Genomic DNA, 27,970 nt, shown 5'->3' with positions numbered 1-27,970 from the left:
GAGGATCACAAGGCAATGCTACATACACAATATCAAAGGCCTAGGTATTGTGGTTTTAGACAAGAAGATTTTTAAAGTTTTTTTTCTACATAAGTCTATGTAAAATTGTGACCACCAGGGCGGGGCCTCTTTTCACCCCAGGGACACAATTTGAACAAGCTTCATAGAGGACTATTAGATGATGTCACATGCCAAATATCAAGGCTCTAAGTCTTCCGATTTTGGACAAGAAGATTTTTAAAATTTTTCATTTCGGTTGCCATGGCAACCAGGGTTCTTCATGTAATTCAATTCTTTGAAAAATTTTGAAAGGGGACCACCCAAGGATCATTCCTTTGAAGTGTGGTGTTACTCTGCCCAGTGGTTTTCAAGAAGAAGAAATTTTTAGAAAATGTTGACGGATGCACCACGCACGACGGACGACGGACATTGAGCGGTCACAAAAGCTATCCATGTGCCTTTGGCTCAGGTGAGCTAAAAAAACCTTGAAACAACATCTTCTCAAACTTGGCATGTAGAATCATATTAAAGTCCATCCTAAAATTTGTTCAAATAGGAGCACATGAAGCACTCTCGAGTCCGCTTCCTGGAAAGACCAGTACCGGTGTCATACGAGAAGGCGTGGTAGTGACCTAAGTGGGGCTGAGCGGCCGACACCTTAACCTCTGGACCACTGCTCCCTTTATTACCATTCTTGATTCAGTGTGTCACAGTGTATATCCAAGGTGAAATCGTCGTGGTCAGGTCAGGCACTTAGGTTCACAATGGCCCTCTTGTTTTGAATATTGGCCTGCAGTTTTAGAGAAAGTTTGCCATATAGCCATATTGGTAAACTAACCCTATCCCTTAGCGGCAACAATATTTTCAGCCGAGGCGAAAGCTATTGATTTAGCCCTAAATTTTATATCAAAATATAGTGAAGAAAGATTTATTATCTTTTCTGACTCGCTTTCTGTTTTATAGTCAATTCATAACCAAAATATGGAAAATCCTTTCATTCAAAATATTCTTCTCAGGGTTCATGAACTATCTTTAAAAAGTTTATCATATTGTGTTGGATTCCCAGGCATATTGGTATTTATCAGGTGATTATTTATGATGCTGATACTGCAGCAAAGAAATCCCTGTCATTATCACAATCTAATTTGAAATTACCACATACCGATCTTAGGCCAAATATAAACAAATATATTTTATCTAAATGGCAATCGCCATGGAACAATGCTTCATTCAATAAACTTCATGATATTAAACCTACTCTTAGACTAGGGGAATGGCACCAAGGGAACAGATCTGCACGCAGGGAGGAAGTTGTTCTTTCTCGTTGTCGAATAGGTCATACCCGTTTGACTCATTCTTATCTTTTGAATAAAGATCAACCCGAATGTGTACCATGTCAAACACCGCTAACTATTAAACAAGTTTTAATCGACTGTGTGGACTTTGCTCCACAGCGCAGTTCATACTATGACGTTCAAACATTGAAAGAGTTATTTGAAAAAGTTTCAGTCGGAAATATTTTATCTTTTTTTTTTTTAAAGCAGATAGGGATTTATCAAAAAATCTGAACATTTCATATTTTTATTCACATCTTTTGCAATATTATTACGTTTGTAGCTGATATTTTAACACATAGGTATATACATTTTTACATAAATGATTTTAGATATGCTTTACATTTTTACATAAATGATTTTAGATATGCTTTACAATTGGCGTTTTCAATATAACTTCTTCTCGGCGATATATGACCATATTGTGCCGATTCGCCGTAAGAACCAACTCACTCACTCACTCACTTAGCGGCAATGTTAACGAAACAGAATGAATAAAAGGAATTTGGAGCAACATTTTTGTGACATTGACGGACGGATAGACTACTGACGGATGAATGATCTTAAAAGGGCGCCATGAGCAATTCGTGCTAAAAACAAGAGACCTTTTTTTTCATCTAATGTACAAATGTTTATGTATTCCCACTTTTCTAATTTTAGAAAAAATAAACATGGTGCATACCCAAGGTTAAGTTTAACTATCTGAGTCCTGGATTTTGTTGTGTTTGCACCTTGTTTCCAGTTTTTCCATAATATCTTTAAACCCCTTGAAGCATATTGAAAGATAAAGATGGTATGCAGAACATTCTTCTCAATTGTGCCTGCCTGATCACAACAAAGTGTTCAATTCATATCTTCTAAACTCCTTGAAGGATTGTCATCAAACTTTATCATGCAAACATTATACCTGAACTACTAAGTACAACCACTTTGATAAGTATTAAATTAGTATCAACAAGAATTTTGATGCAGGTTTGTTTTATTAATCAACAAGAGCTGTCTCCATAGGATGACACATGCCCCCAATGGCACTTTGAATGAATAGTTATGGCCGATGTTAGAGTTTAGGACCTTTGACCTACGGACCTGGGTCTTGCGCGCGACATGTCGTCTTACTGTGGTACACATTCATGCTCAATAATTTTAAAATCCATGCATGAATGACAAAGATATGGACCGGACACGCCCATCAATGCACTATCATGAAATATGACCTTTAACGTCTAAGAGTGACCGTGACCTTGGAGCTACGGACCTGGGTCTTGCCCAAGACACGTCGTCTTACTGTGGTACACATTCATGCCAAGTTATTTGAAAATCCATTCATGGATGACAAAGATATGGACCGGACACGAATGCACTATCATGAAAAATGACCTTTAACGTCTAAGTGTGACCTTGACTTTTGAGCTACGGACCTTGGTCTTGCGTGCGACACGTCGTCTTACTGTGGTACACATTCATGCCAAGTTATTTGATAATCCATCCATCGATGACAAAGATATGGACCGGACACGAATGCAATATCATGAAAAATGACCTTTAACGTCTAAGTGTGACCTTGACCTTTGAGCTACGGACCTGGGTCTTGCGTGCGACACGTCGTCTTACTGTGGTACACATTCATGCCAAGTTATTTGAAAATCCATCCATCGTTGACAAAGATATGGACCGGACACGAAAATTGCGGACAGACCGACAGACTGACAGACGGTTCAAAAACTATATGCCTCCCTTCGGGGGCATAAAAAACATGTCTGTTCAATATTTTTGCTCCCTTTCTAAATGACCATAATGAGAAATGTGCAGAAAATAACATGGTCATTGTTAAAGGTCAAGGTTTCACAGCAAGATCAAAGATCAAACACTGAACATCATACTAAACAATTGTTGCCTTTCATTATTCAGAGCATCATGGAACATATTCAAGGTCAAAACATTAGGTCAGTTCATTTATTTATTTTTATGATAAGGTGCGGGAGCAGAAATAAATTCTGAACGCGATTTTCTTTTAGCATAAATACAACTAGAATGCTTACAAATGTTGTACAAAAGACCGCTTCTGTAATTGTAATTCAGAAATGAGGGTACAGATTTTACTGTTTTCAGTTTTAAACATAGCCATATAAAGATGACAAAACTTGTTTTATGTTCCAGCTAGGTGTTATATTGATATTGATAAGATAGATCGTGTCAAGGTTGAGGCGGTGGCTGATACCGTACATGTCGTTTATGTTCATTTTGCATACACCTAATGTATACTTTACTGCCGAGCACTTCTCTAGCCTTACTGTACTCTCGGCGGTCAAAATAATAAAAGTAAGTGCGCATCTCTTCATGCGTAGGATTTCTGTCATACTCCTTGTAAGGTCTCCAAATTAACTTTGTTTCTGTACTGCTCATCTTTGTTAGCGCTGGTTGTTCGAACCTTCTTTCTTCTGCACTCTTTGCACGTTGATGTCTCTCTTTTCCAATTTCTGCAGATATTTTGTTTTCTGCATGCGGAACGTGCTTTTCGATGTTTAGCACATCAACACTGTCAATGGCTACCTTGTCATTGCCTTGTTTTCCGCGCTCACCTTGGGCAACACCCTTTGCCAAAACATGTCCATCTTTATGCAAAAGCATGGCCGGCCACACAATAAACTTCACATACTTTCCATTTTTCGTGTACGGCTTATACATTTCAGTATTGTATAGTTCGCCCTTACCCCTGGAAGCGAAAACAACCGGCGGTTCTTGAATCTGCAACAAATTGATAAAAAAAGGAAAAGGTCTACATTTTGATACTAAATATTTTTTTATTTTCCGAATTTAACATAACTCTTGCAATGTTCACATAATAAAACACTAAATTTTATATTTAAAGACACAGACACAAAAGCAATCTATAGCTAATGAGATATTAGACTGCCTTCGCACGATATATGTTTCGGTTGCAGATATAATATTACGTGTATATTTTTCATCATTCCCCTTGCGTGCGCAAATGCGTCTGTCAAAACATTAAATAGAGTACATATCACATGTGTTATGCTTTACCAGCTGAGTCATACCATGATGTTTTTATACGACATATTTGATGAACGAAATCCGTTTGCTTTATTTCAAATACAGTGTACAAGAGTTTGATAAAACTACGTTTATGACATTAAAGGGACTGGCCTTCAGATCGTTCGACAACAACGAATTTTTTTTTTAGATATCTGGAAATAAATGCTATATTTCTTAAGAGGGCTTTAAAACTTAATTATTGACAAACTAAATGTTACGGAAACACATGAGAATTTGCTGTTTTTACTACTTTCTACGATGAAAATTGAAAAGCGTTTGTAACGCTTTACTGCAGGTAAACTGTCTCGATTATAAATATCTATATTTTGAAGTCATAATTCACGAATTCCGCTTTAGCGCTATCGCGGCGGTCTGGGGTTCGATTCCCGACGCAGTCTTCTTTTTTCTTGATTTGGAATTTTTAAAATATTTTAGAAACAAAAATTCATATTCTAATGTTCATAATATGACCAAACTTCAATTTGAAAGAAAGATCATTTCAGCCAAATCTGGAGGTCAGTGCCTTTAACAAAGTATAGCTAAATTAAGCACACAGTATCTGTTAATTTATTTACTTATTTTGTTGAGTTTAACGTCGCACCGACAAAATTATTGGTCATATGGTCATATACTTTCCAGCTTTGATGGTGGAGGAAGACCCTAGGTGCCCTCCATGCATTATTTCATTATGAGCGGGCACCTGCGTAGAACCACCGACCTTCCGTAATCCTAGTATCTGTTTAAGGTAGTTCTGCACGTTTGGATCAAATTTTTTTCTACAATGTAGAATTTGATTAAATTCCGATTTTTCAAAACTTCAAAATATACCTAGAAAATTCAGCAAATAAAAAAGATGGGGTCGTGTGCTTGATTTTTTGCTAGACTGATTTGAAAAAATTGGACCTAAACGCAATTTTTCATAATGGAAGTCTATGAGAAAATCATAATTTTCATAACATTTTCGTGAATAGAAATTTTTCTACAATGTAGATTTTGATGAAACTTCTCACAGTAGTAAATAAACATATGACCTTTATTGCAGTGAAATAAAATGTATAGGTCCGTGTGCTTATTTTTGAGATATTCGACCATGATTAAAGGGAACCGAATATTTCATGCTAATTTTGAGGCCTTATTTTGAATTATTCAACGTGTCATATGTTTTAATATCATATTTTGACTTTAGAAATATAGTAACAGTGCTATTTTAATAAATTTACTCACATGTTGTCATTAATTCATAAAATTATTTTCATATCCGTACGCCGAATCCAGGCTTTATTCTACGTTTTCCGGATAAATGACGTAACGCCATCACTTCCGGTTTATCAAACGTGCAGAACTACCTTAAGACAAACCTTATGTAGAAGTATAAACAGGAAACACTTTATCAATTAACAAAACTGCATAATGAGAGGAGAAAAAGCTTTGGTCATATGATTCTTTCATTAAGGTAAATAATCCTCAAAAGCTAGTACAGTATCAAATACTCCATGTTCATAGTACATTGTAAATGATAGGGGCGTCGGTCACGCGCAGAAATGCTTTCAGACGTGCCTTTGTAAAGGAATAGTGAGCATCGTGCCACAGGTTTCAGGGCGATTTCTGTGTTATTTGCCGTCATTGAAAGAATTTCATATCTAGATACGCCTGTTCATTTCTTAAACTTATTCTTGACAATTTAGTGTTATTCGTAAGTGACTACCATTGAAGATTTTATGTAAATAGTAAAGTGCACCTAACGCCATTTTTTCTTAAATGTCACGGGTTTCATAATGACTCGTCACGGGTTTCTGCCTACAGTTTGACAGAATTATGACTTTGAAATATGGGTAATTTGGATATTTTCAATACTGAAAATTCGTATGATGAATGAAAAAAAAAAAAGATGATGATGATGAGTATGTATGAAGATGAAGATGCATATTGATAAATGATGATGATGATGATGACAATGAATAAATGATGATGACTGATTATGATGAATAAATGATGACGATTATATGAGTTCTAATTATGATGATTAATGAATGATGGTAATTGAATAAATGTTAATGATAGTTATGAATGACTATCAATGAATAATGGTGGATGAATGAATGACTATATAAATGATGATGATGATTATGTTAGATGAATGATGATGAAGAAGACTGATGAGTGATGATAAATTAACTAACTAGACATAAAGTGAAATATTTTATAAAGGAAAAACATTTCTGTTCTTAGAACTTAGATCTATATTCAATAGGGAATTTATTTTTTGTGAAAGGTAGCAGTTTTGACCAATTGGAAGTAGATCTAGTTCATATATGGAAAATATAATTTGCTTTGCACATACAAAAATAGATCTATATACGCTACACATACGAGGTACGATATTGGAGTATGAATTTAAATCAGCTACTCCAAGGACATTCTGCACGTTCAGAAAAAAATCTACTATGTATAAATTGATTAAATCCTGGCTTTATCTAAACTTCAGAATACAATTAGAAACTTCGGCAAGTAAAAAAGAAAGGGTCGTGTGCCTGGCTTGTTGTTGGACTGATTTGAAAAAACTGGACCTCACAAACCTTTTCATAATAGAATCAATAGAAAATCACAAATCTGATAACATTGTCGCAAATAAATATGGAGAATAGAAATGTTTCTTCAATGACAGAAAGATAGTGACGTTGCCGTTTTCATATATTTACTCCAGTTGTCATAAAATCAAGTTGCGCAGCCACGAGTGAAAATGTAAATTATGGTGTTCACAAGTGACATATATTTCGATCTTACATTGAAACAAACAAATTTTCTTTTTATTTGGTTTTAAACAAATTGTATCAATTTTACCCGCGCAGCGTCACGTGCATATAGCATCATGACGTCATAATTTTATGACGTCATGATATCTATATAGAAAAACTGTGATGACGTTTCCAGATTTCCTTTAGATTTTATTATGGTGGAACATTACCTTTATGATCCTGTAAGTATTTATATACATCAATATCTTTGCTGAAGTATATCTTGCAATGATTCATTGAATTTACGATTATGTAGGCCTATAATTTCATATTCATTCGCATTCAGGTCAGGTATTTGTATCAAATCTATCTGTTTTGTTTTAGAGCGAAAACAAAAAATGTGGATTTTATAAAGACATTAAATGTATCCAAAAGGTCATTTGCTAAAAAAACATCCGAAAACCACTGGAAATAACATCCGCCTCGGCGGACGAGTCAATCTTCCAAATTCTTTTTTAGTCTTAATCTTTTATCTGTGACATATAAGACCAACTGGAATTTCCGATATATACTACGCCCTATCAGCACAATTGATACGTCAAATGGCTGCGCCCATTCACAGATTCTGGCCTTTATTATTTCAAAAGTTGTGGAGTTATTTTTAACGAAATGCAACATCCTTTAAAGTTGCAACATAGGGTTTTTCTGGAAAAACTGACAACTTTCGTTGATATGTGGTCTGTGTTTAGGTACGGCTTCACGGATTGTAACTGACGTCCTGTAAGCGCAATGTTTGTTACGCGGGCGGAGCTTTTAAGTTTAATATCTTGATATCCCAGGTAGCAAATAGGCCTACTTCTAGAAAATAATATTTATAAGCATGATAATGACAATAATTTTGTTTGATGATATGAACTGATAAATGGGCCACGAAAATGACGTAATTGTAAGGAAATATCTAGCCTTCAGGTAAACGGAAATCTAGCCTGTCCACTTGAGGTTTTCTAGGCGTCAGGTATGAATTTCTATTTTTAATGAAGTTATTGTACTGTACTGGGAATCCAGTCTTTTCTCTACCTGCAAATTGACAGCCTGGGAAAACATGTTTTCCGACCGCAGCGCCACCTCTATTACACCCGAAATATACGGGTGTATGATAAAGAACGATAACTTCTGAAAGCAATAATCCATGGCTAAAAATAGAAACGGAATTCTCACGGAAAGACAAATCAGGAATCGTGTACTTACGAAGGGTTACGAAAATTTCCGGACCATAGACAAATACCCGTGCATGGCCGGAAGCTACTGGGTTAGGGCAACCTGCTACTTCAAGAGAGTTTATATAAAGCATTCTATAAGTATTCAGTTAGAAAAATGTGTTCACTGTGCATGTAGGAGTTTCTGCAAGCATATCTTAAAACTTGGTATTCAGGTCCGTAAATCTGGGCATGAATACAGAAAGAAGTTTATAACCTGACACTGTTAAGAGGTTTCTCTCTAAATTATTTACCCTACGGAAAAATCTGTTTTTATTCACCTCCGACGGCCATATGCCATCCTGGCAGTTTGTAAACCAAATAATTTAACAAAAAGGCCCATAAATTTTAAAACGATAAGAAAAAACTGCCTTTGAATTTGCAACTTTCACTAAAGCATGTTTTAAAATTACACACTTCATACACTTGTATCACTCTCTTATCTGCAATGTATTGTTTTAGACAAAGGTTATAAACATTTTAACATCTACATACATTTCCTTTCAATCAACCAAACACTCTGAAGATACTTGTTTCATATATGTTTTACGTATTTTACGTCGGTAATATGAAGGTTGAAAGGAATTAGATAGTATTGATAGTTTAGTTTTTCTGCTTATTTGCTCAATAAACTGCGCATTAGATAAACAAAAATAACTTACAGCCATAAGCCAGCATATTTGAATGCATTCTTTCACAAAGAACGTAATTCTCAGGGCGTAGTTTGGTTGTCCTCTTTCATTTCGCAAATTTGATAAATATAACTGAAAAAGAAGACGTTTCAAAAAGATAAAAATAGGTCATTTACGTTTTTTTATGATAGACTGTAATAGCTTCATTTCACGGGTCACTTTCCTAAATCACAGTCGTCATGATTTTCAAATTGTGGGCCTCAAAACTGCGACTTTCAGCTTAAGTTTATGCAAACAATATTGATTTTGAAATTTTAAGAATAAAAGCAAAACAGCCTTAGAACATGTAGATCTACATCATATAGTTTTATTTTTCCTCATAACGATCAAATTAGCCAGGATTATGCAAGATGCTGGGAAAAATGAATATACTTCCAATGCAGATTTTGTCGAAAAGGTTGCGTTCTTGATGTACATGAACAAAATACTTTGAATGTCGAAAAAAAACTGAAAAAGGTTGTTACATGTATGTAGGCCTATTACAGCAATAAATAAAAAAAAAATAAGTTAAAATCCGGCAGAATAGTCTATAAGACTTAGTATTATTTACCTCAAAAACATGATCTTTCGTTACTGAAAACATTTCTTTCCGACAGTTCTCTAACTGTTTTGTTACGTAGTCAGGAACACTTCCGTCATCCTGTAGTGTAAATTTATTGTGAAAATCATGAAATATTAAATATTCGCACACGCTTTAATGCATTTTAATCATAGAGCTTTTCTGGTAAGTTCATGAAGCGTTACCTTGGATGGAATAGGCCTATTTCTCTAATCGCTGCCATTAATTCCTTATTTAAGTTATGAAATTATTTGGCATATAACTTAACCTTAAAACGAAACTATTCATGTAGACTATAAGGATCTTATACGACTGCCTGTGTTTTCCCAAACCCAAGAGCAGCGGGAATGAAAACCGAGCGCTAGCATGGTTTTTTATCCACGGTATCCCGAGGGTTGTGAAAACACTTGCCTTAATCAGACAGTCATGTTAGACAATTTTTCTTACCTATCGTTGATATTATTGCAATATACAGTAAAACGTCATGATATGACGTCAACTTATGACGTCAGTATGCGCACGTGTAGCTTTTCTCTTGGGAAAACATAAAGTGATCTTATACCTAGATAACCTTATCTTTCCCCTTCAGCTAGGCAAAAAATAATCTAAAGCTTATGATGCATTAAATCTTGCGTATGTATATACAAGAATCATCATTTAAGGTAGCTCTGCACGTTCGTACTTCAGAATATAATTAGAAAATTCAGCAAATAAGAAAAAAGATATTGTCGTGTCACTGTGCTTGAATTTTTGCTAGACACATTTGATAAAATTAGGACATCACGCAAGTTTTCATAGTGTGAGTCTATGGGAAAATCACAATTTTCGTAACAATTTCGCGAATAGAATTTCTTCTATAATGTAGATTTTAATGAAACTTCTCATAGTCGTAAATAAACATATGGCCTATAATATGGTGAAATAAAATGTATAGGTTCGTGTGCTCGTTTTGGAGATATTTGCCAATGATTGAAGTAATCCGCACATTTCAAGCTTGTTTTAAAGGGAATTCGGATTCATTATATGTTTCAATCAAGGCAAATGCGTACACATAATTACTGTATAATAATAATAACATTAAAACTTGATAAAAATAGATAAATTTTACATGATTATTTAATTTGTACTTACATGCCGACTTCATAATATTAGGCGTGATATTATGCGGGCAAAATTGACCAAATGTTTTGTAAAAACACTTAAAAGACACGAAATAAAAACTAGTAATTTTGTTTTATATGTAAGATCAAATTATCCTTCACACAGTGATAACTGGATTTTCAAGTTTCAAAATATTGCAACATATGTTTATATTGTGAAAGATATACCGATTTTGCACTGAAACAAACAAACATATTGTATATCTTTTGAATGTATTACCTGCCTGTCGATATTTTGCGTTTTCTTGTTTATGATTTCTTTAATGTTATTTCATATTGTTCATCAGAATACATCTATATTTTAACTTCTTATAAACAAGTATCTCATACCATCGAATCAGAGCATAAAATGGTTTTCTTTAAATCATCCATTTGTTTTTTTGCTCTACGGTTGCAAAAATCTGAAATGTCCTGAAAATATGCAAAGTCGTTTTATTCCCTTTTTATCAGGAAGATTATACTTGACATAGCATTAGGCATTATATCGACGAAGTTTGCCTTACTATTTTCAGTTGAATAAACAGTTAATATAGTAAGAGGATAGTTCATTAAATCTCAAGTTCAATTAAACAAATTGCGTTGGCTCTACTCTACTGTTTGCTTATATTTATACTGTTACAGAAATCAAGTTTATACGACATGTACTACAGTATTTGCGTATCTACTACAATGTACTCGCTCGAATATCACATTTTAAATGAAAAGTACCAGTAGAATCTGCAGAAGAATATTGATTATTTCTTCATCGCTGTCAGAGTGCACTTCTTTCTGTATCTGTTCGAATGCATCAGTCCACTGATTGTCATACAGCTCGGTATATCTTTCAGCCAGCTTTGTGGGGCGGTAAGTGTCACTCAAGTCAGCTATGTTTGGATTATTATCTGTCAGTTTAGCACCTATTGAATTGTTCAGTCTATAAAACAATAACATAGAAGATTAGATTATATCGTTTATTAAAGTATCATCCATTTACCTTTTATACGCATATAAAAACATAAAAAACACACAGACTATATAAGCAAATGTCTATTCTATATAGAAATACAAGAGACTATATCATTCTCTTCTACCAAATTATATTACAATACTACTATTCCCTGCCTTCCATATTTACTAAAAACATTTGATAAATCACAGTAAAATATTATAAAACGAGGGCTAAGCGCTAAACTATTGTACCTTGTTCTTTACAAAAGTTACGCGCTCATCCCTCGAAAGTCTTTTTTTTTCAAAAGAAATAAACACTCTTTTAGATGTGATTATAAGTTTTTACATAAAAAATTGCTGAGTGTCAAAGTAATTGTAGTACATTGCAGCAGAATTAATACATGTTGGGTGGCATGTGAATCGGGAAACGTATGTATGAGTGTCTGTATATGCAAATGTATGGCTAAATTATGTGTGTGTGCTTGCATGCGTTTCTGCGTGCGTGCCTACATGTATGCACTAACTCTTAAAATAATTTAAGAAATGAAATTGCCAATGCAGTTCCTATGCAAAATCTGATAAATATATGTGTGCATCAGTACAAGTAGCGATAAAATAATATATAAATCGCTAAAATACATTTTTTTTCTTAATTAACTCTTATCGTATTTTACAGTATAAAACCAAGATACGTTTGCTAATCCACAAGTTAAGTCTTCTCTAAATATAAGCTAAGTAAAACTGGAATTTGTAAAGATGCACAACTGTGTATTTTTTAGTAAAAAGGTATAGTAAAGTAGTTGTCTCTCCTGATCTATTTAAAGGAGGATTAGGTTATTACGCATTGTTACACCTACTTATAAGCAAACATTGTTAAAGGGTATTCATCATGAGTAACTTTATGTGAACTTTAAACATATTTAACTAACGATCAAATATTAAAGATATATATTCTTGCATAAAACCTTTGTTTTTTGCCAATTTCGGGCATGCACAAACAGGGAAAAACGTGTACAAACAAGGAGATTCTCGTGTGCACGCGCTGTTGGTGAACGTTTTGAATATGCTGTTGCGGGTCCAACGTAAGCAAATTATGGATCCCAAATCAAATTTGGCCGAAGTCGAAAGGTCCGAGACTTATGAAATCTTTTCATCTGCATTTTTATTAAAAATATCATTTTTCAACCTAACTTTACTTTAACTTGTAATAAGTGCTACCTCTCTGATACGCGACTGCATTGACGTTCCGTATTATTTTTATTATTACGCGTATTTGACTCAAAGTAGTTTACACGCCGCGATTTAATCCCTGAAAATGATAGGCAAACAACATTTACAAAATACAATTTCGTTTTTCAAATTAATTTGAGTCGAGAAAGTTGACATGCTAACTTTAAATCTTACACTAAAACTTTTAAAAAATGTTTGTGTCTACTTTACACATCTATGCAGTGTACTGATGTAGTGATGGTGTGTAATGTAAAGCATAAACATGACGAAGCGTTAAGTTTGAAGGATTTTTCCATAGTTAATGAACATTTGATGAACAGAAGGTATTATATATTTTCAATTTATTTGTAGATATCACCAACCATTTTTGAGTTTATAAATCCAATCTAAATTGATTATATCGATGTTGGAAAAATTCAAATTTTTGTGTTTATTAAACTTTGAACGCGATGGAGTGGGATGCAAAGCAAAATTGTCTACGTTATAGACCTGGAGATTTCATTTTAACGATATGAAGAATATAGGTATCGATACCAATTTCTATTACACGATAATGTTTACATTTAAAAAAGCGTAAGGGACAGACTATTAATTTAAACCAAGCAGAATTGTGTTCTGTCGGCACCTCACTACACCTGCAAATTGTGTAAAGACAGGATGACGTGTATGCCCTTTTCTCATAATTCCGTGCCTCTAAAGCTAACGTTTCTACCGATATATCGGAAAAAGGGGGAGTCATACTTATTTTACATATATTTAATATTAAAGAAATTACCACATCAAGAATGCCCGTTCTACATGACATTTTGTATGAAATATGCACTGTTTCTGTAGGCCCTGGAAATGCATAAATAAAACATGTGTCCATAACAACCTAAAACGGCCGACTTCGATCGACTAATGTCAGCTGAATAGTCTTGTTTGTTCGATATTTCCAGCACTTTACTTGTGTTTTATGCAAGAATAGCGATAACACACGTTTGTTTCGTGAAACAACATCTGCAGAATCCCTCGGGCTATGTTGGTGCACTCGCCCTACGGGCTCGTGCACAAACCAATCCCTTGGGATTCTGCAGATGTTGTTACACAAACAAACGTGCATTAACCCTACATTAAACCCTGAGCAACTACGATATAGTACGAACCGTGTTTTTGTGTCATCAAGTTCTTTTTCTGTCTCTTTTGGTTTTGAGGAAACCCGAACAAGTCTGTCGTTTGTATCATGCAGCTGCTTTTCAGTTTCATCTAGCTTTTTCCTTAATTTACCTATGTCGCCGAAGCTAAATTTACTCTTTTCCATCAGCTCCTCGAGACCTTTTACTTTTAGTTTTTGCTTTTTAATGTCCTTCTCATACTGTTCAATTTTCTGTTTTTGGACCCTTTTCATTATTTCAATTGAATCTTCAGATTCTTTCAATTTTCTTTCCCATTCTTTATTCTTTTGCTCGAACATATTCTGCAGTTCGTCAATTTCCCGTCTAAGCTGTTCTTGCTTTTCAGTTTGCTTTGCTTCTCGGCTGAATTTTTCGATTTCTGTTTTCAGATCATTCCTCTCTTTGCGATAACGTTCCCTGGCTTTTTCAGACTCGGTTAAACGTTTCTGAATGACCTAGTTTTCCTTCGCAAAATGTTCTTTAAGCTACAAAAAGTATCTTAATGACAATGTACAGAATTTTGAAGAATGTTAAATGACATAGGGTATAATTAGCTTACACATGGTGCATTATATTATACATATATGTTTATACAGTATGATAGGTGAAAAGAATTTTCGCCGTAAAATAATTCAGATAACGCTTTGTTTATTGACATTACATAATTATAATGGTAAGTAATAATGTACTGGCTGCTTCTGTCTTGATTTTGTTAAGACCAGTATAGATAACATCTCAGTCATGATTTTTTTATGGAAGCACTGGAGGGACAATTGATTTCCGTACTTCCCACTTTTGACTTCTAACTTTTGCACTTCTCACTTCCAACTTCTTGACTTCCTACTTCCTACTTCCAGACTTCTTACTTCTAACTTCCGCACTTCTGACTTCCAACTTCCTGACTTTCGACTTCTGATTTCCAACTTCCACACTTCTTACTTCCTTCTTCTAACTTCCGCACTTCTGATTTCCAACTTCCTGCCTTCTTACTTCCGACTTCCACACTTCTAACTTCCAAAGAGGGAAAGTTGGAAGTCAGAAGTGCGGGAGTTGGAAGTCAGGAAGTTAGAAGTCAGAAGTGTGGAAGTTAGAAGTAAGAAGTGTGGAAGTTAGGAGAGGGAAGTAAGAAGTCAAAAAGTCGGAAGTAAGAAGTATGGAAGTTGGAAATCAGAAGTCGAAAGTCAGGAAGTTAGAAGTAGGAAGTAGGGTGTCAAGAAGTTGGAAGTGAGAAGTGCAAACGTTAGAAGTCAGAAGTGGGAAGTACGGAAATCAATTGTCCCTCCAGGACTTCCATATTTTATAGTGAATTACTTTTAATTATAATTAAGTAATCACACTAAGAGTCGAGACGTTTCCAACTCCCAATACGATATATGCACAGTTACTGAATAAAGTAAACCTTAACCAGCGGTATCTATTCACATTAAAGCAAGGTGAGAAATGATGCCAAACAAATCCATAAGAGACTGTGTGCACATAACGGCAAAAGATGGTCGCATAAATAATCTAATATCTAACACTTGTAGAAAGGCGCTTGCATTAAAAATTGAATTGAAATTACGAAATAAAAAAGAAGATAAAATTGTTAAAAATGGACCTCTGTGTGGAACACAAAAAATTAAAAATCTGTAATACCTGTTTTGACTCCTCATTTGCCGCCCGCACACGCCTTGATATGTCGTCGATAGATTGATATAAATGGTTTTTAGGGTCAGTCAAATAATCGTCAAGTTCTTGCATTGCTGTTTTCCGACATTTCTGGATGTATTCATCACCAACTCCGTCATGTGGTTTTGCCATTATGCCTAATGATCGGAAATGATATATTTAAGCATCTATAATTTGTTGTTTGTCTCACACTCTCAGAGGGACAGTGTAAGTAATATTCTAACAGAAAACAATTCAGTTTCTTATTGAACAAAGTAAACTGAAACTGTAATTAACAAGACTCTTTGCACGTCACAATGATTACGTTATAACGTATAACGTCATAGCAGCGATCTGGAAATGAAAACCATATAAAAGGCAAATATTTCTTGGATGTTGTCAAAGATGTAGTAAATAATCCTTTATATCATGGTAGAATCGAAATAATAACAGTGATTTTTTTGTTGAATCATTATTTGGAGTTCAGTGCAAAGTTTACATCAGAAAGGCGCATTGTTTGTGATGTACACAAAATGTTTTATTTATTTGATAATAATAATAATAATAATAATGATAATTATAACAACAACAACAACAACAATAATAATAATAATAATTATTATTATTATTAATATAAGAATAATATCTATACTGAGAATTCAGACGAAATAGGAAAGTCTCCAAAATAGGTTTTGCCTTTCCGGAGTATAATTGATGTGCAAGGACTTCTAGAAAACGAATTATATTTGCTATCTATGTATATCAACCGTTTTTTGGCGCAAGGAACGTGGCTCAGCTGAAGGTATAACATAATAAAGAACAAAGAAGAATGGATTAATTGATATGCAAAAATGATATTTTTGTGAATCCAGAAAAAATATTTCTGAATGAATGTATTAAACGAGATTAAATATGAGGAAATCCTAACAATGGATTGCATACAAAACAATTTAAATGTACACATATTCAAAAGCGCACAAGTCATGTTGTATATCCAGTAACAATAAGGTACAGTACAAGGTTCCGACCCACACCTTTCAGGCTCTTTACAATCAGTCACCTGAGTATATAATGTTCCAGATATGATAGAAGTGTATAGAACGGTTACAAACCTAAGATCAAAAGACACGCTGTCACTGATTTTGCCAAAGACTGAAACCGTGATGTACGGCAATCGGAGCTTTTCGTTCAATGCTCCCAAGCTTTGGAACTCCCTTTCTGAGTAAAGATTGCTTAAAGCCCACTTTGTACAACATCTCGCAAACTGACAAATACATTTTTTTTATTTTCATGTCACAGCCTAGAACAGTATTTTATCCTATGGTCACTTAATTTCTTTTAGATATGTATATAATTAATATTTGTCTTGTTTCATTTTATATTACATGTATACGTTTTACATTCGTTGTAATTGTATTTTTGCAATGTATTTTGTGAAGAACGTATGTTTGAACGTGTCCATGTGCATGAAAAGAGTGCTATATAAATGTATCATAATGATAATATAATAATAATGATAAATGATAACAATCATAAATATAGTAATAAAATGATAATAAATGGCGCTAATGGAACAAACGGTGAGTAAACTAGCCAGTCTCATTTGTACTAAACAGTGTGGGAACAATTGAATACGCGCTTATGACTACGAGACATTGTGTTTCGACCGGCATTAAGTAGACGCTTCTGGAAAACATTGGTTTTTAAGATCATTTGTGAGAATGACGACCTGGTAATCGTTTTGAAGGCGGATTTGTGTTTCGTCGGTATTCATGTATGCAATAATGTATATTTTACCTTTTATAGGTTGTCGTGTGGCTAATTACATGCGTCGAACGACTTGTGACATATAATTATGAAAGGGAATGGATAAAATGCATTTCATAATTAGCCACCCGAGTGCAAGTCCTATAAAATAAGTTGAAATATGCATTATGTATCAATAAATACCAAATTAATATCTGTTAGGTTAAATTTACTTGAAAATTATCTACCCGAGTCACTATGGATAGCTGTTAAGGACAGGAGTAGTCAATACTTAATAGGGACAGTTTATCGTGCCCCAATTAGTTCTGCATAATTTTGGAACAAATTAGAATTATGTTTAGAAAAGGCATTTGAAATATCGACAAAAATTATATTTTTAGGAGACATCAATTGAAGATCAATTAAACGATAGTAATCATAAATTTAAGGATGTATTGATGATTAATAATATGTACAACATCATAAAAGAACGTGCTCGCGTCTCAAACTCTTCGTCTACACTTATTGATCCAATAGCACTCTCGGATGAAATTATAAGTTTCAATTCAGGTGTATATCCAACTATTAATGATATTAGTGGTCATTTTGGAACATACGTCCATATTGAAATGTCACTAAAATGTTCAGCACCATATAAACGTAGGATTTGGAACTATAAGCCTGCAGATTTCAATACATTAAATGAACTTATATCCAATACTGACTGGTCCTTTCTATTATTAGGTTCCTTAAACAATGCCAGTTCAATGTTTACTTCGACTTTTTTAAAGCTTGCTAAACAATGTATACCTACATCTTTTGTAACAATTCGACCAAAAGATCGGTCCTGGTATGACAGTGAAATTCGTCGTTATTCGCGAAAGAGAGACCGCCAAAAATCAAAATCTATTCGTACTAAACGTGAATATGATTGGAACATTTTAAAAAACTTCGCAACAAAGTAAATAACCTAAAGAAACATGCAAAGGAATTATTTTTCAACAATTTAGAAACAAATATTTGTGATCTCAATACAAGTAATCCGAGGCAATATTGGAAAATGGTAAAAATGTTGATAAAAAATAATAGTGATAAATGTCAAAGCATACCGCCGTTAAAATGTGAAAATGATAATTATGCTTTTTCAGATTTAGAAATAGCAAATTGTTTAAATGATTACTTTGTTTCTATATCAAATATTGATGATTCAGAATCAACCCTTCCTTCTTATGTAAGGAAAACCGATAATTTGATAGAAAATATTATCATAACCGAAGTAGAAATATCGGATATTTTTCAGTCTCTAAACACAAATAAAGCCAACGGTCCAGAAGAAATAAGTCATAAAATGTTAAAGAAAACAGCAAAATCAGTGTGTAAACCTTTATGTTTATTATTTAGCAGATCCCTAAATGAAGGCATATATCCAGACATATGGAAATCTGTTAATGTAATGCCACTTTTTAAAAAAAGGGGATAGAAACTAACCCTCGAATTACAGACCTATTTCTCTGATAAGTTGCGTGGGTAAAGTGATGGATCGTGTTGTATATAAACATATATATAATTATTTACACTTTAACAATGGCACGAACACATAAATAATATTTCTGCATCAGCTTCTAAGTTACTTGGTTCAATGAGGGCACTTAAATTTAGGTTAAAAAGAGTTTCATTAGACCAAATCTATTTATCTTACATGAGACCTATTTTAGAATATGCATCTGTCGTTTGGGATGGCTGTACTGAATATGAAAAACTTTCACTAGAAAGACTTCAGTATGAAGCTGTAAGAATAGTTACAGGTTTAACAAAATCAGTTTCTATCAATAAACTTCTTGTTGAAATAGGATGGGTGTCACTTTCTGATAGGAGAAAAAATCAAAAACTAATTACAATTTTTAAAGGACACAATGATCTATTACCAGATTACTTAAATAGAATTTTTCCAAACACTGTTACAGAAAATGTACCGTACAATCTACGTAATAGTGAAGATTATATTACCATTGCTAGGAGAACCCAGATATACTTAAATTCATTTATCCCATCTTCAATTTCCTTATGGAACAATCTTGAATTTGAAATTCGGAATTCACCATCACTAAGTATTTTCAAAAGTAGATTAAAGAAAAAAATTCAACCACCGCCGGTTCCTTCTTATCATCTTGTGGTTGAGAGACGTTATTCAGTATATCATGCAAGAATAAGAAACAATTGCAGTAACTTAAACAATGACCTTTTCTTAAATCATCTCCGTGAAAATTCAACATGTCACTGTGGAGCCATATGCGAAAATGCTGAGCATTACTTTTTTCAATGTCAAACTTTTAACGAACAACGCATTATAAACTATTTAGGTTGGCACGACATTTTCGTCCTTTGAACTTGGACTGTTTGTTATTGGGAAAACATGTGCTGTTACCAGAGGAAAATGAAGAACTATTCATCAAAGTCCAAAATTATATAAAACATACTAGTCGTTTTGAATCGTGATTGGATGTGTATCATTAATAGTCCTTAATTACACCCCTCGTGACTCTAAAACTCGTTTTTAATCCTTGTGGAAACTGGTATCAACTTCTTCAATCTGTCCGAGCTATTTTCTTCTTTCTTATAAGGTCTTTAAAAAATCAAAACATAAATGTTGCTCTTTTACATTGTAGTTTGCTCCTTTAGATTATGATTGTCAGCCGATCAACTTTTATGTGTTTTTTGTTAGGGGAGGGCATTCATTAATGTTGCAAGAACTTGTTGCCCAACCCTTTTTGCTTTACTTCTTTATGCTGTGTATATGTTCTGTTATTGTAAATATGTATAGAGCAAATAAAATATGATTAAACTAAAAAATGAATACCATCAAAACACAAAGTTTGCCTTCAAAACGGCCCCAGGTCGTCATTCTCACGAATCATCTTATACACGGTAGCTCTGGATATTTAGGCTGACATAATCCATGTCGTGTTGTTTACACGCAACTTTCAGATATGAAATGTTGGTATACTAGTACTAATATGCCATAAGGCCATTATAGATTTAAATAAATGCAGAGGGCGACCCAGCCATGCTATCAGTCACACCCAAAAGTCAATTTCGCAAACTGTAGGCCATTTTGCATTTCATATCTACAACGTTTAAAATGAATGAAGGTGCACGGAAGACAGAATCTCGTTGGGTCTTCCCCGTACCATCGAAAATGTATGTTGTTTCACTTCTCATTTATTTTGCAGTGATAGTAATACATTTTGTACTAAACTGTGTGAAATTAAATTGTATTGTAATGGGCTGATACATGTTCGAATCCCGGCTCGAGGCTCATGTCCCAATAATTAACCAGGAATTGACTCAAAAAGGAAAAAAAAAATCAACTGATAATTTACAACATTATTTAATGAATGCTTGTATGCCAAATATTTACATACAAACAAAAAACCTAAATAATTCAATTAATCCTGCAAAAAAAAACAAACAAACGCAAAATGGGTGAGACCTCTCTAATGCAGTGTCCGAGCTCCTTTGGAGACACAATGGTATCGAGTATATTTAAGCACTTTCCACGCTTAATTTCCGTGAAGGAAGTATAAATATAGAATAACTGGTCGTGACACATGTCATAGTAACTGAACATAATAAGTTTTCGACAATGTCCGAAAATGAAGTGACCAATGAGTACTTTTGTAACAAAAAAAATATAATAACACATTGCCCGTGCGTGAACCATTGAAAAATGTCATAAGAACGTCTGATAGAGACTTGTTTTACCAGTTTAAAAGATTAAAATAGATTAAATACGCATCAAAATCTATATCGATAAGGACAAATGTACACATCTGAAGGGTAGGTTTGGCGGCCGTTCACAGTTTCTTATGATATCTTAACGAGATGTGCGTGAAATTTAGCCAGAGTAGCCAGAGTTCAGCCAGAGTTCAGTCAGAGTAGCCCGAGTTCAGCCAGAGTTCAGCCGGAGTTTAGCCAGAGTAGCCAGAGAAGTCAGAACTCTGTTTACTCTGGCTGGCCAGCGTAGCCAGAGTTCAGACAGAGAAATCACAACTCTGGTTACTCTGGCTGGCCAGAGTAGTCAGAGTTCAGTCAGATTAGCCAGAGTTCAGCAAGAAAAGCCAGAGTTTCTAGGATGTTAAAATGTTCTGGCTACTCTGGTCAGCCAAAGTATCCAGAATAGCCCGAGTCACCTGGATTTTATTTGCTCTGGTTAGTCTGGCTGGCCAGAGTAGCCAGAGTTTCTAGGATTTTAAGAGTAGCCAGAGTAACCTGGTTCACAAAACATTTTCCGTCTTAGCTGAGTTTGATTACGAAACTTAATATGTCATTTCTATCTAAATAGCATGTTTAAACTGAATTTCAAGTTAACTATTATTTTCAAGTGGCTATTTAGAGTAGCCAGAGTAGCTAGAACTCTGGTTACTCTGGAGTAGCCAGAGTAGCCAGAACTCTTGTTACTCTGGCTGGCCAGAGTAGCCAGAGTTCAGCCATAGTAGAAAGAGTGTCTAGGACTTTAACATGTTCTGACTACTCTGGTCAGTCAGAGTATCCGGAGTAGCCCGAGTCACCAGGATTTCATATGCTCTGGTTACTTTGGCTGGCCAGAGTAGCCAGAGTATCTAGGATTGATTTTAACATATTTTTGCTACTCTGGTCAGCCAGAGTAGCCAGAGAAACCAGGTCCCATGTTCACAAAAGTTTTTCAGTCTTAGCTTATTTGATTATGAAATCTAATAATTTGAACTGCCATAAAGAAAACAAACATATGGCTTTGCGACCACCCATGGATCCCAGACCAGCCTGCACATCTGCGCAGTCTGGTCAGGATCCATGCTGTTCGCTTTTAAAGCGTATTGGACTTGGAGAAACTGTTAGCGAACAGCACGGATCCTGGTCTGGATCCACTCTGGTCTCAAACCCACTATGTTGGTTTTTCTCATGGCGCGACCCATATGTCATTTCTATCTTAGACTAAATAGCATGTTTAAAACTGAATTTCAAGTTAATAATTATTTTCAAGTGGCTATTTAAATTAGCCAGAGTTCAGCCAGAGTTTAGCCAGAGTAGCCAGAACTCTAGTTACTCTGGCTAGCTAGGGTAGCCAGAGTTCAGCCAGAGTAGCCAGAATTCTGGTTACTCTGGCTGGCCAGAATAGCCAGAGTAGCCAGAAATCTGGTTACTGTGGCTGGCCAGAGTAGCCGAGTAATCAGGATGTCAATTGCTCTGGCTACTTTCGCTAGCCAGAACAGCCAGAATTACCGAGATGCCCCATTGGTTTTTAGCTACCCTGGCTAGCCCAGAATAGCCAGAGAAAATACTGAAATCCCATTGCGAAATGACCCTTGGTACTCTCAGTTTGATCTTTTAGTGTTTATATGTATCAAGTGTATCATCATACCATCGGCATCGCGGTTTAGTATTAAATAGTCACGATTGTCCAAACGGAACGCCTTTACATAACAGTGTGAAAATGGTGAAAAGTCAATTTACATTACTCAACAAAATTGATAGGTTAGACTAAGTCAGATTAAAAGATAGTTAATAGTTACTGAACTGACTGAACTTGGTACTTATTCCATTTTATATTGTGAAACCTTAAAAATCTTCTCAAGTATCACAAGACCCAGAGCTTAGATATTTTGCAAGAAGCATTGGCAAGTACATCTCTTTCAAACTGTTCAAATCATGGACTCCGGGGTCATTTTGGATCTGCCTTGGGGCTTAAGTTTCACATAGAGTAATAAATTAAATCTATAAAAATATTCTTATTTTCCTTTAGGCCCAGACTATATAAAATTTTGTATGAGCTGGCCTAGTGAATGCCTCTTTTAAAAAATTGAGCAAATCAATGTCCCCTGATGTCAAAATTGCCCCCGCTTGTGCAATGAGCTTGCAAAGTTACAGGAAAATCTTTTAAAATCTTCTCAAAAGGATTGCAATGACAAGAGTTTAGATATTTTACATGTTCAAATCAATACACCAGAGTCAAAATGGTTCCTACTTAAGTTTTATATAGAAAAAACATGATACTTACATAGTAAAAATCTTTTTCAGAGCTACAAGGGTAAGAGCTGAAATATTTTGCATGTAAATTAGCAAAAGTTATAATGGAGCTCTTTTAAACTTGATTGAATCACCACCCCCAGGGCAATATTAGTCTCTCTCTGTGGATTATCAATATACCTCTAATCTTATACAATGTAAGTTTAAAATTTCCAGAATGCCCAGAATTTAGAGTTAACAATTACAAATTGTGAATTTTTATAACGACTGTTCAGGACCTTATTCATGACCATATGGGTCCTCTTGTTTATATTGATATCATAAACAATTGCAGTGAATTCCATATAACTTTGAGTGTAAAAATAAAGAATATTTATTAAAGGGCCTCTGGTTTTGTATTTATTTAACTTCAGTGTTTGCCTTTGAATTTGTACCAAAATAAATTAACTTGAAGACATAATATAAAGAAAATTGGAGAATAAATTTTTCAAACTTGTTCAAAAGCAACCCAAATTTCCTAAAAATTTTCATTTTAAAGTTGTGGAATTTTACGAATGTTGACATGTGAACACATAAAACTTAATACGGCTTAATAACGGTATTTCATCTAAACCCTTGGAAAAAGGTAGGTACCTGTGACATGCCAATCAAAACGCAAAATGTCATTCAAAAATTGATTATGGTCACCTTATGCCATCAGACAATCAACATTCTATGTTGTATTAACTCGGTATTGGATTAAACAGTTATAGGACTGCTAACTGATAATAAAAAACAATTCTTTGAAGTCCTTTTGATGAATCCTTGATACATGAAACACAAAAAAACCTGAGGGTACAAAAAAGGGTCATTTCGCAACAAAGTTAAAGCCCTAGAAACTCTGGCTACTCTGGCAGAAGTCCGTTTTTATGAATCACTTGATACATAAACACAAAAAATCAACCTTTAGAGAACCAAAATAGTCAACAACTTCTCACATCTTTCCAATATAGCTTCCGTTTCCAAACATAGCTGTGAGGCTCAACTATTATCCTTTACACAAGAAACTTTGACAACTCCAATCTGGAAACAAACAGTCCCCAATGTAATGGATTTCTCGAAGCTTTCGACAAGATCGATCATCAACTCCTTCTCTATAAGATCGTGAAACTTTGTGTCTACAGAATCTCTCTATCCTGGATTCAATATTTCCTTAGTAAAACCCTTCTCAGTCTGTAGTAGTTGAAGGCTACACTCTTTACCATTTCTATCAGGGGTTCTAAGGGTTTAGTGTTGGGGGCCTTGTCTCTTCCTTTGTTTAAAAAATGACCTTCCTGACTCTGTTAAAAAGGTTTGAATAAGCTTATTTGCTGATGACAAATATCATATACCTCAACATAGACCGTTTAATAGACTCTTACCCCAGTTCAAGATGATTTGACAAAAATTTGAAGAATGGGAACGTAATTGGTCTATGGAATTCAATCCTGATAAATGCGAAGTAAAAAGGAACTCAAAAAAAAGGAGAAAAAAAATATCACTTTCCAGATAAATTACTTAAACAAGAACTAAAAACTACAGGAAATGCTAAATATCATGGGATTATATTAGTGATGTCTTAACTTGGAAACACATAATTTAAATTACATCTGCAAAAGCTAGTAACAACTCTCAGATTTATAAAAAAATATATCAATGTAATAACAATAATATTAAAGAAACTGCCTAAAAACATACGTTCGCCCACAATTAGAATACTGTAACACCATATTGCATCCATTGCAGAAAAAAAATTAGTATATGAGATTATTATCATTAATTATTATCATCATCATCATCATCATCATCATCTTATTATTATTATTTAAACCAGATTTGTTGAGCGTCTATTTAATATAGAATAACGTTCAAGGGCGCTTAACAATTAAAAAGGTGACATATCGCAGATATGTAGGAAAATCACAAAAACATGGCATATGCAATATTAAAACTGAAACCCGAATTATTTGATTAATGGTTTTTTGTACAACATTATTTGGGATGGGTGTATTCTTCTATGTTCTAGTGTCTGCCATTTAAATTTCAAGCATTGATGTTACGCTGCTTTGGTATGAGTAGCTAGAACATGTTAAAATCCTAATAAAGTCTTTTTACTCGGCTGAACTCTGCCTACCCTGGCCAGCCAGAGTAACCAGAGTTTCTGGCAAAAAATGGCTACTATAAATAGCCAAAAATAGTTATTAACTTGAAATTCAGTTTTAAACATGCTATTTAGAAAGAAATAACATATTAAGTTTCAAGATCGAATTCAGCTAAGACTGAAAATGTTTTGCGAGCACGGGATCTGGTTACTCTGGCTACTCTGGCTACTCTGATCAGCCAGAGTAACCAGAGCTACTTTAATTAACCACTTGAAAATAGTTATTAACTTGAAATTCAGTTTCAAATATGCTATTTAAATGACATATTAAGTTTTTTAATCAAACTCAGCTAAGACTGAAAATATTTTGCAAACACGGGACCTGGTTACTCTGGCTACTCAGGCTACTCTGGCTGACCAGAGTAGCCAGAACATGTTAAAATCCTAGAAACTCTGGCTACTCTGGTTAAACTCTGGCTGAACTCTGGCTACTCTGGCTGCTCTGGGCAATTTCACGCACATCTAAATGAGTAACTTTTAAAGCACTGTTTAAATGTACGCACGTTATCTTATGTTATTGAATGAATTGTTGAAGTTTTAATAACCTTTGATAATATGGCAATACTGTTTATTTTCCAATACAGGTAAATCAACAAGGAGGTATAGAGTTATTAATCTAACATTTCCTATAATAAAAGAAAAGACTAAATAGCATAGAGGGCTAGCACGCTTGTCTTCCAGTATTTTAATCTAGAGTTTGTAGGTTCGAGACACTGTAAAACATTTTTATAAAAAAATTTAATGAATACTTTTATTTGCATATTTTTTAGCAATAATGCCGCGCAATCATTTGGTGACCTTGCAATACGTTTTTTTGCATTACGGATTGTTTTTAAAGATAGTATTTTGTTCATTTTAAATTTTGAAGTTACTTGTAAACTGCATTTTTGATAAAGGATATTAAAAAAAAGATATAGCACAAAAACAAAGAAAAAAATATATATGATATAAAAATAATATATCTCTGAAGCGTATAACTGATATATAAAATATTATTAAATGTAAAACAATGAAATCTAATCCTAACTTAAGATCAGTCAGAAAAAAGTAAGATTACTCGAGGTTTCGAACCTAAGCCAGTTAGGGTGATAAACGGTATTTCCATCCACTTAACCCACTAGACTATTTCGCCTACACATGACTATCCATAAATATTTTACCTAATAGTATATTTAGAAGATTTAATGTTGCATAGTATCATTAGGCAGGCTAAATGTACTGTCTGTGCAGATACTTTATCATAATCAAACATTTGTCATTATGAAAATTCAAAATTCTAATTAAAATCATTCACATAATGTTCTTGTAGTATAATTAATTTATGACATATTTGAAGGACTTTCGTAGCAATTTTATATGTTACGCCATTCCTGTTGTATACAGACAAAGGCATCGGAAACTAATAATTACTTTGCCATATAGCCAAAGATAATTCTCTGATGGCTTATCCATGAACACCCCTGGACTTATTGGACTCAACTGCCACATTATCAAAGTTTATTAGTAGAAATGAAATATTGATGCGTAACTCTTCTTAACATTTAAAACTAATCGGATAGAAGAAACATTAAAGGCTTTTCTTTTTGTTTTAAGAATTCTATTTTTTTCAGCATTTGTATTCACTGACAGAAATTTATCGTATGTTATTGAAATTGTATTTTCTGTGAAGTTCATGAAAACAAAAACAACTGTTGAAAGCAAAAATGCATGTTAAAGAAAGAGTTTAAAAAGCTACAATTCATTAAAAATATTTTTATCTATTGTTGACAAACTGGCAGTTATCACTTGATAAATGTGTATATAATCTAACTAGTATTAACACAGTTATAAATAATAGGTTCGTAAATTTAAATTGGTCCGTTCAATGATAAGGTTTTTAAGGTTTTAATCAATACCAACTTCTTTGCTATAAATAAATAAAACGTTGATAGATTGCATGTCATTTTGTCAACAGTAGTTTAGATACCTACAGGTTCATGTTGTCTTGGTTAATCCCACACAATCGAATATTTTCAAATTTCAGAACCTTTTTTACTACGGAAGACAATGACATTTATCCATAACTTCATACATAATATATGTAGCATATACATTTGTAGAAACATATCCTATCTCCATAGCGATTTCAAAATAAACTTACTGAAGATATGTAGCACTTTTTCGTGTTACTGTTCCATGTTTGAACTCAAATGAAATCAAGGATCCAGTCCAACTGATCTACAACTTTCGATTTACAAACATTTTATTAAAGATCTTAAAAAAACCGCCAAAACAAATATCTTTAACTATTTAAC

At 34.0% G+C, this 27,970-nt stretch overlaps 1 protein-coding gene across 1 annotated transcript; it reads right to left on the bottom strand.

Moving 5' to 3' along the window:
• Positions 1-1,637: 1,637 nt before the first annotated feature.
• Positions 1,638-27,970, bottom strand: LOC128552411 (uncharacterized). Its single transcript, XM_053533447.1, has 8 exons — positions 27,817-27,970; positions 15,737-15,906; positions 14,093-14,586; positions 11,499-11,703; positions 11,121-11,201; positions 9,622-9,711; positions 9,042-9,143; positions 1,638-4,079 (listed from the first exon to the last, which is right to left on the bottom strand). The coding sequence occupies exons 3-8, from the start codon at positions 14,398-14,400 to the stop codon at positions 3,528-3,530; spliced, it is 1,338 nt and encodes a 445-aa protein (XP_053389422.1). The 5' UTR covers positions 14,401-14,586; positions 15,737-15,906; positions 27,817-27,970; the 3' UTR covers positions 1,638-3,527.

The sequence above is a fragment of the Mercenaria mercenaria genome, unplaced genomic scaffold (genome assembly GCF_021730395.1).
Source record: "Mercenaria mercenaria strain notata unplaced genomic scaffold, MADL_Memer_1 contig_2782, whole genome shotgun sequence".
Classification (NCBI taxonomy): domain Eukaryota; kingdom Metazoa; phylum Mollusca; class Bivalvia; order Venerida; family Veneridae; genus Mercenaria; species Mercenaria mercenaria.
The sequence above is the reverse complement of the archived record's forward strand: the minus strand, read 5'-3'. Positions and strand labels throughout refer to the sequence as shown.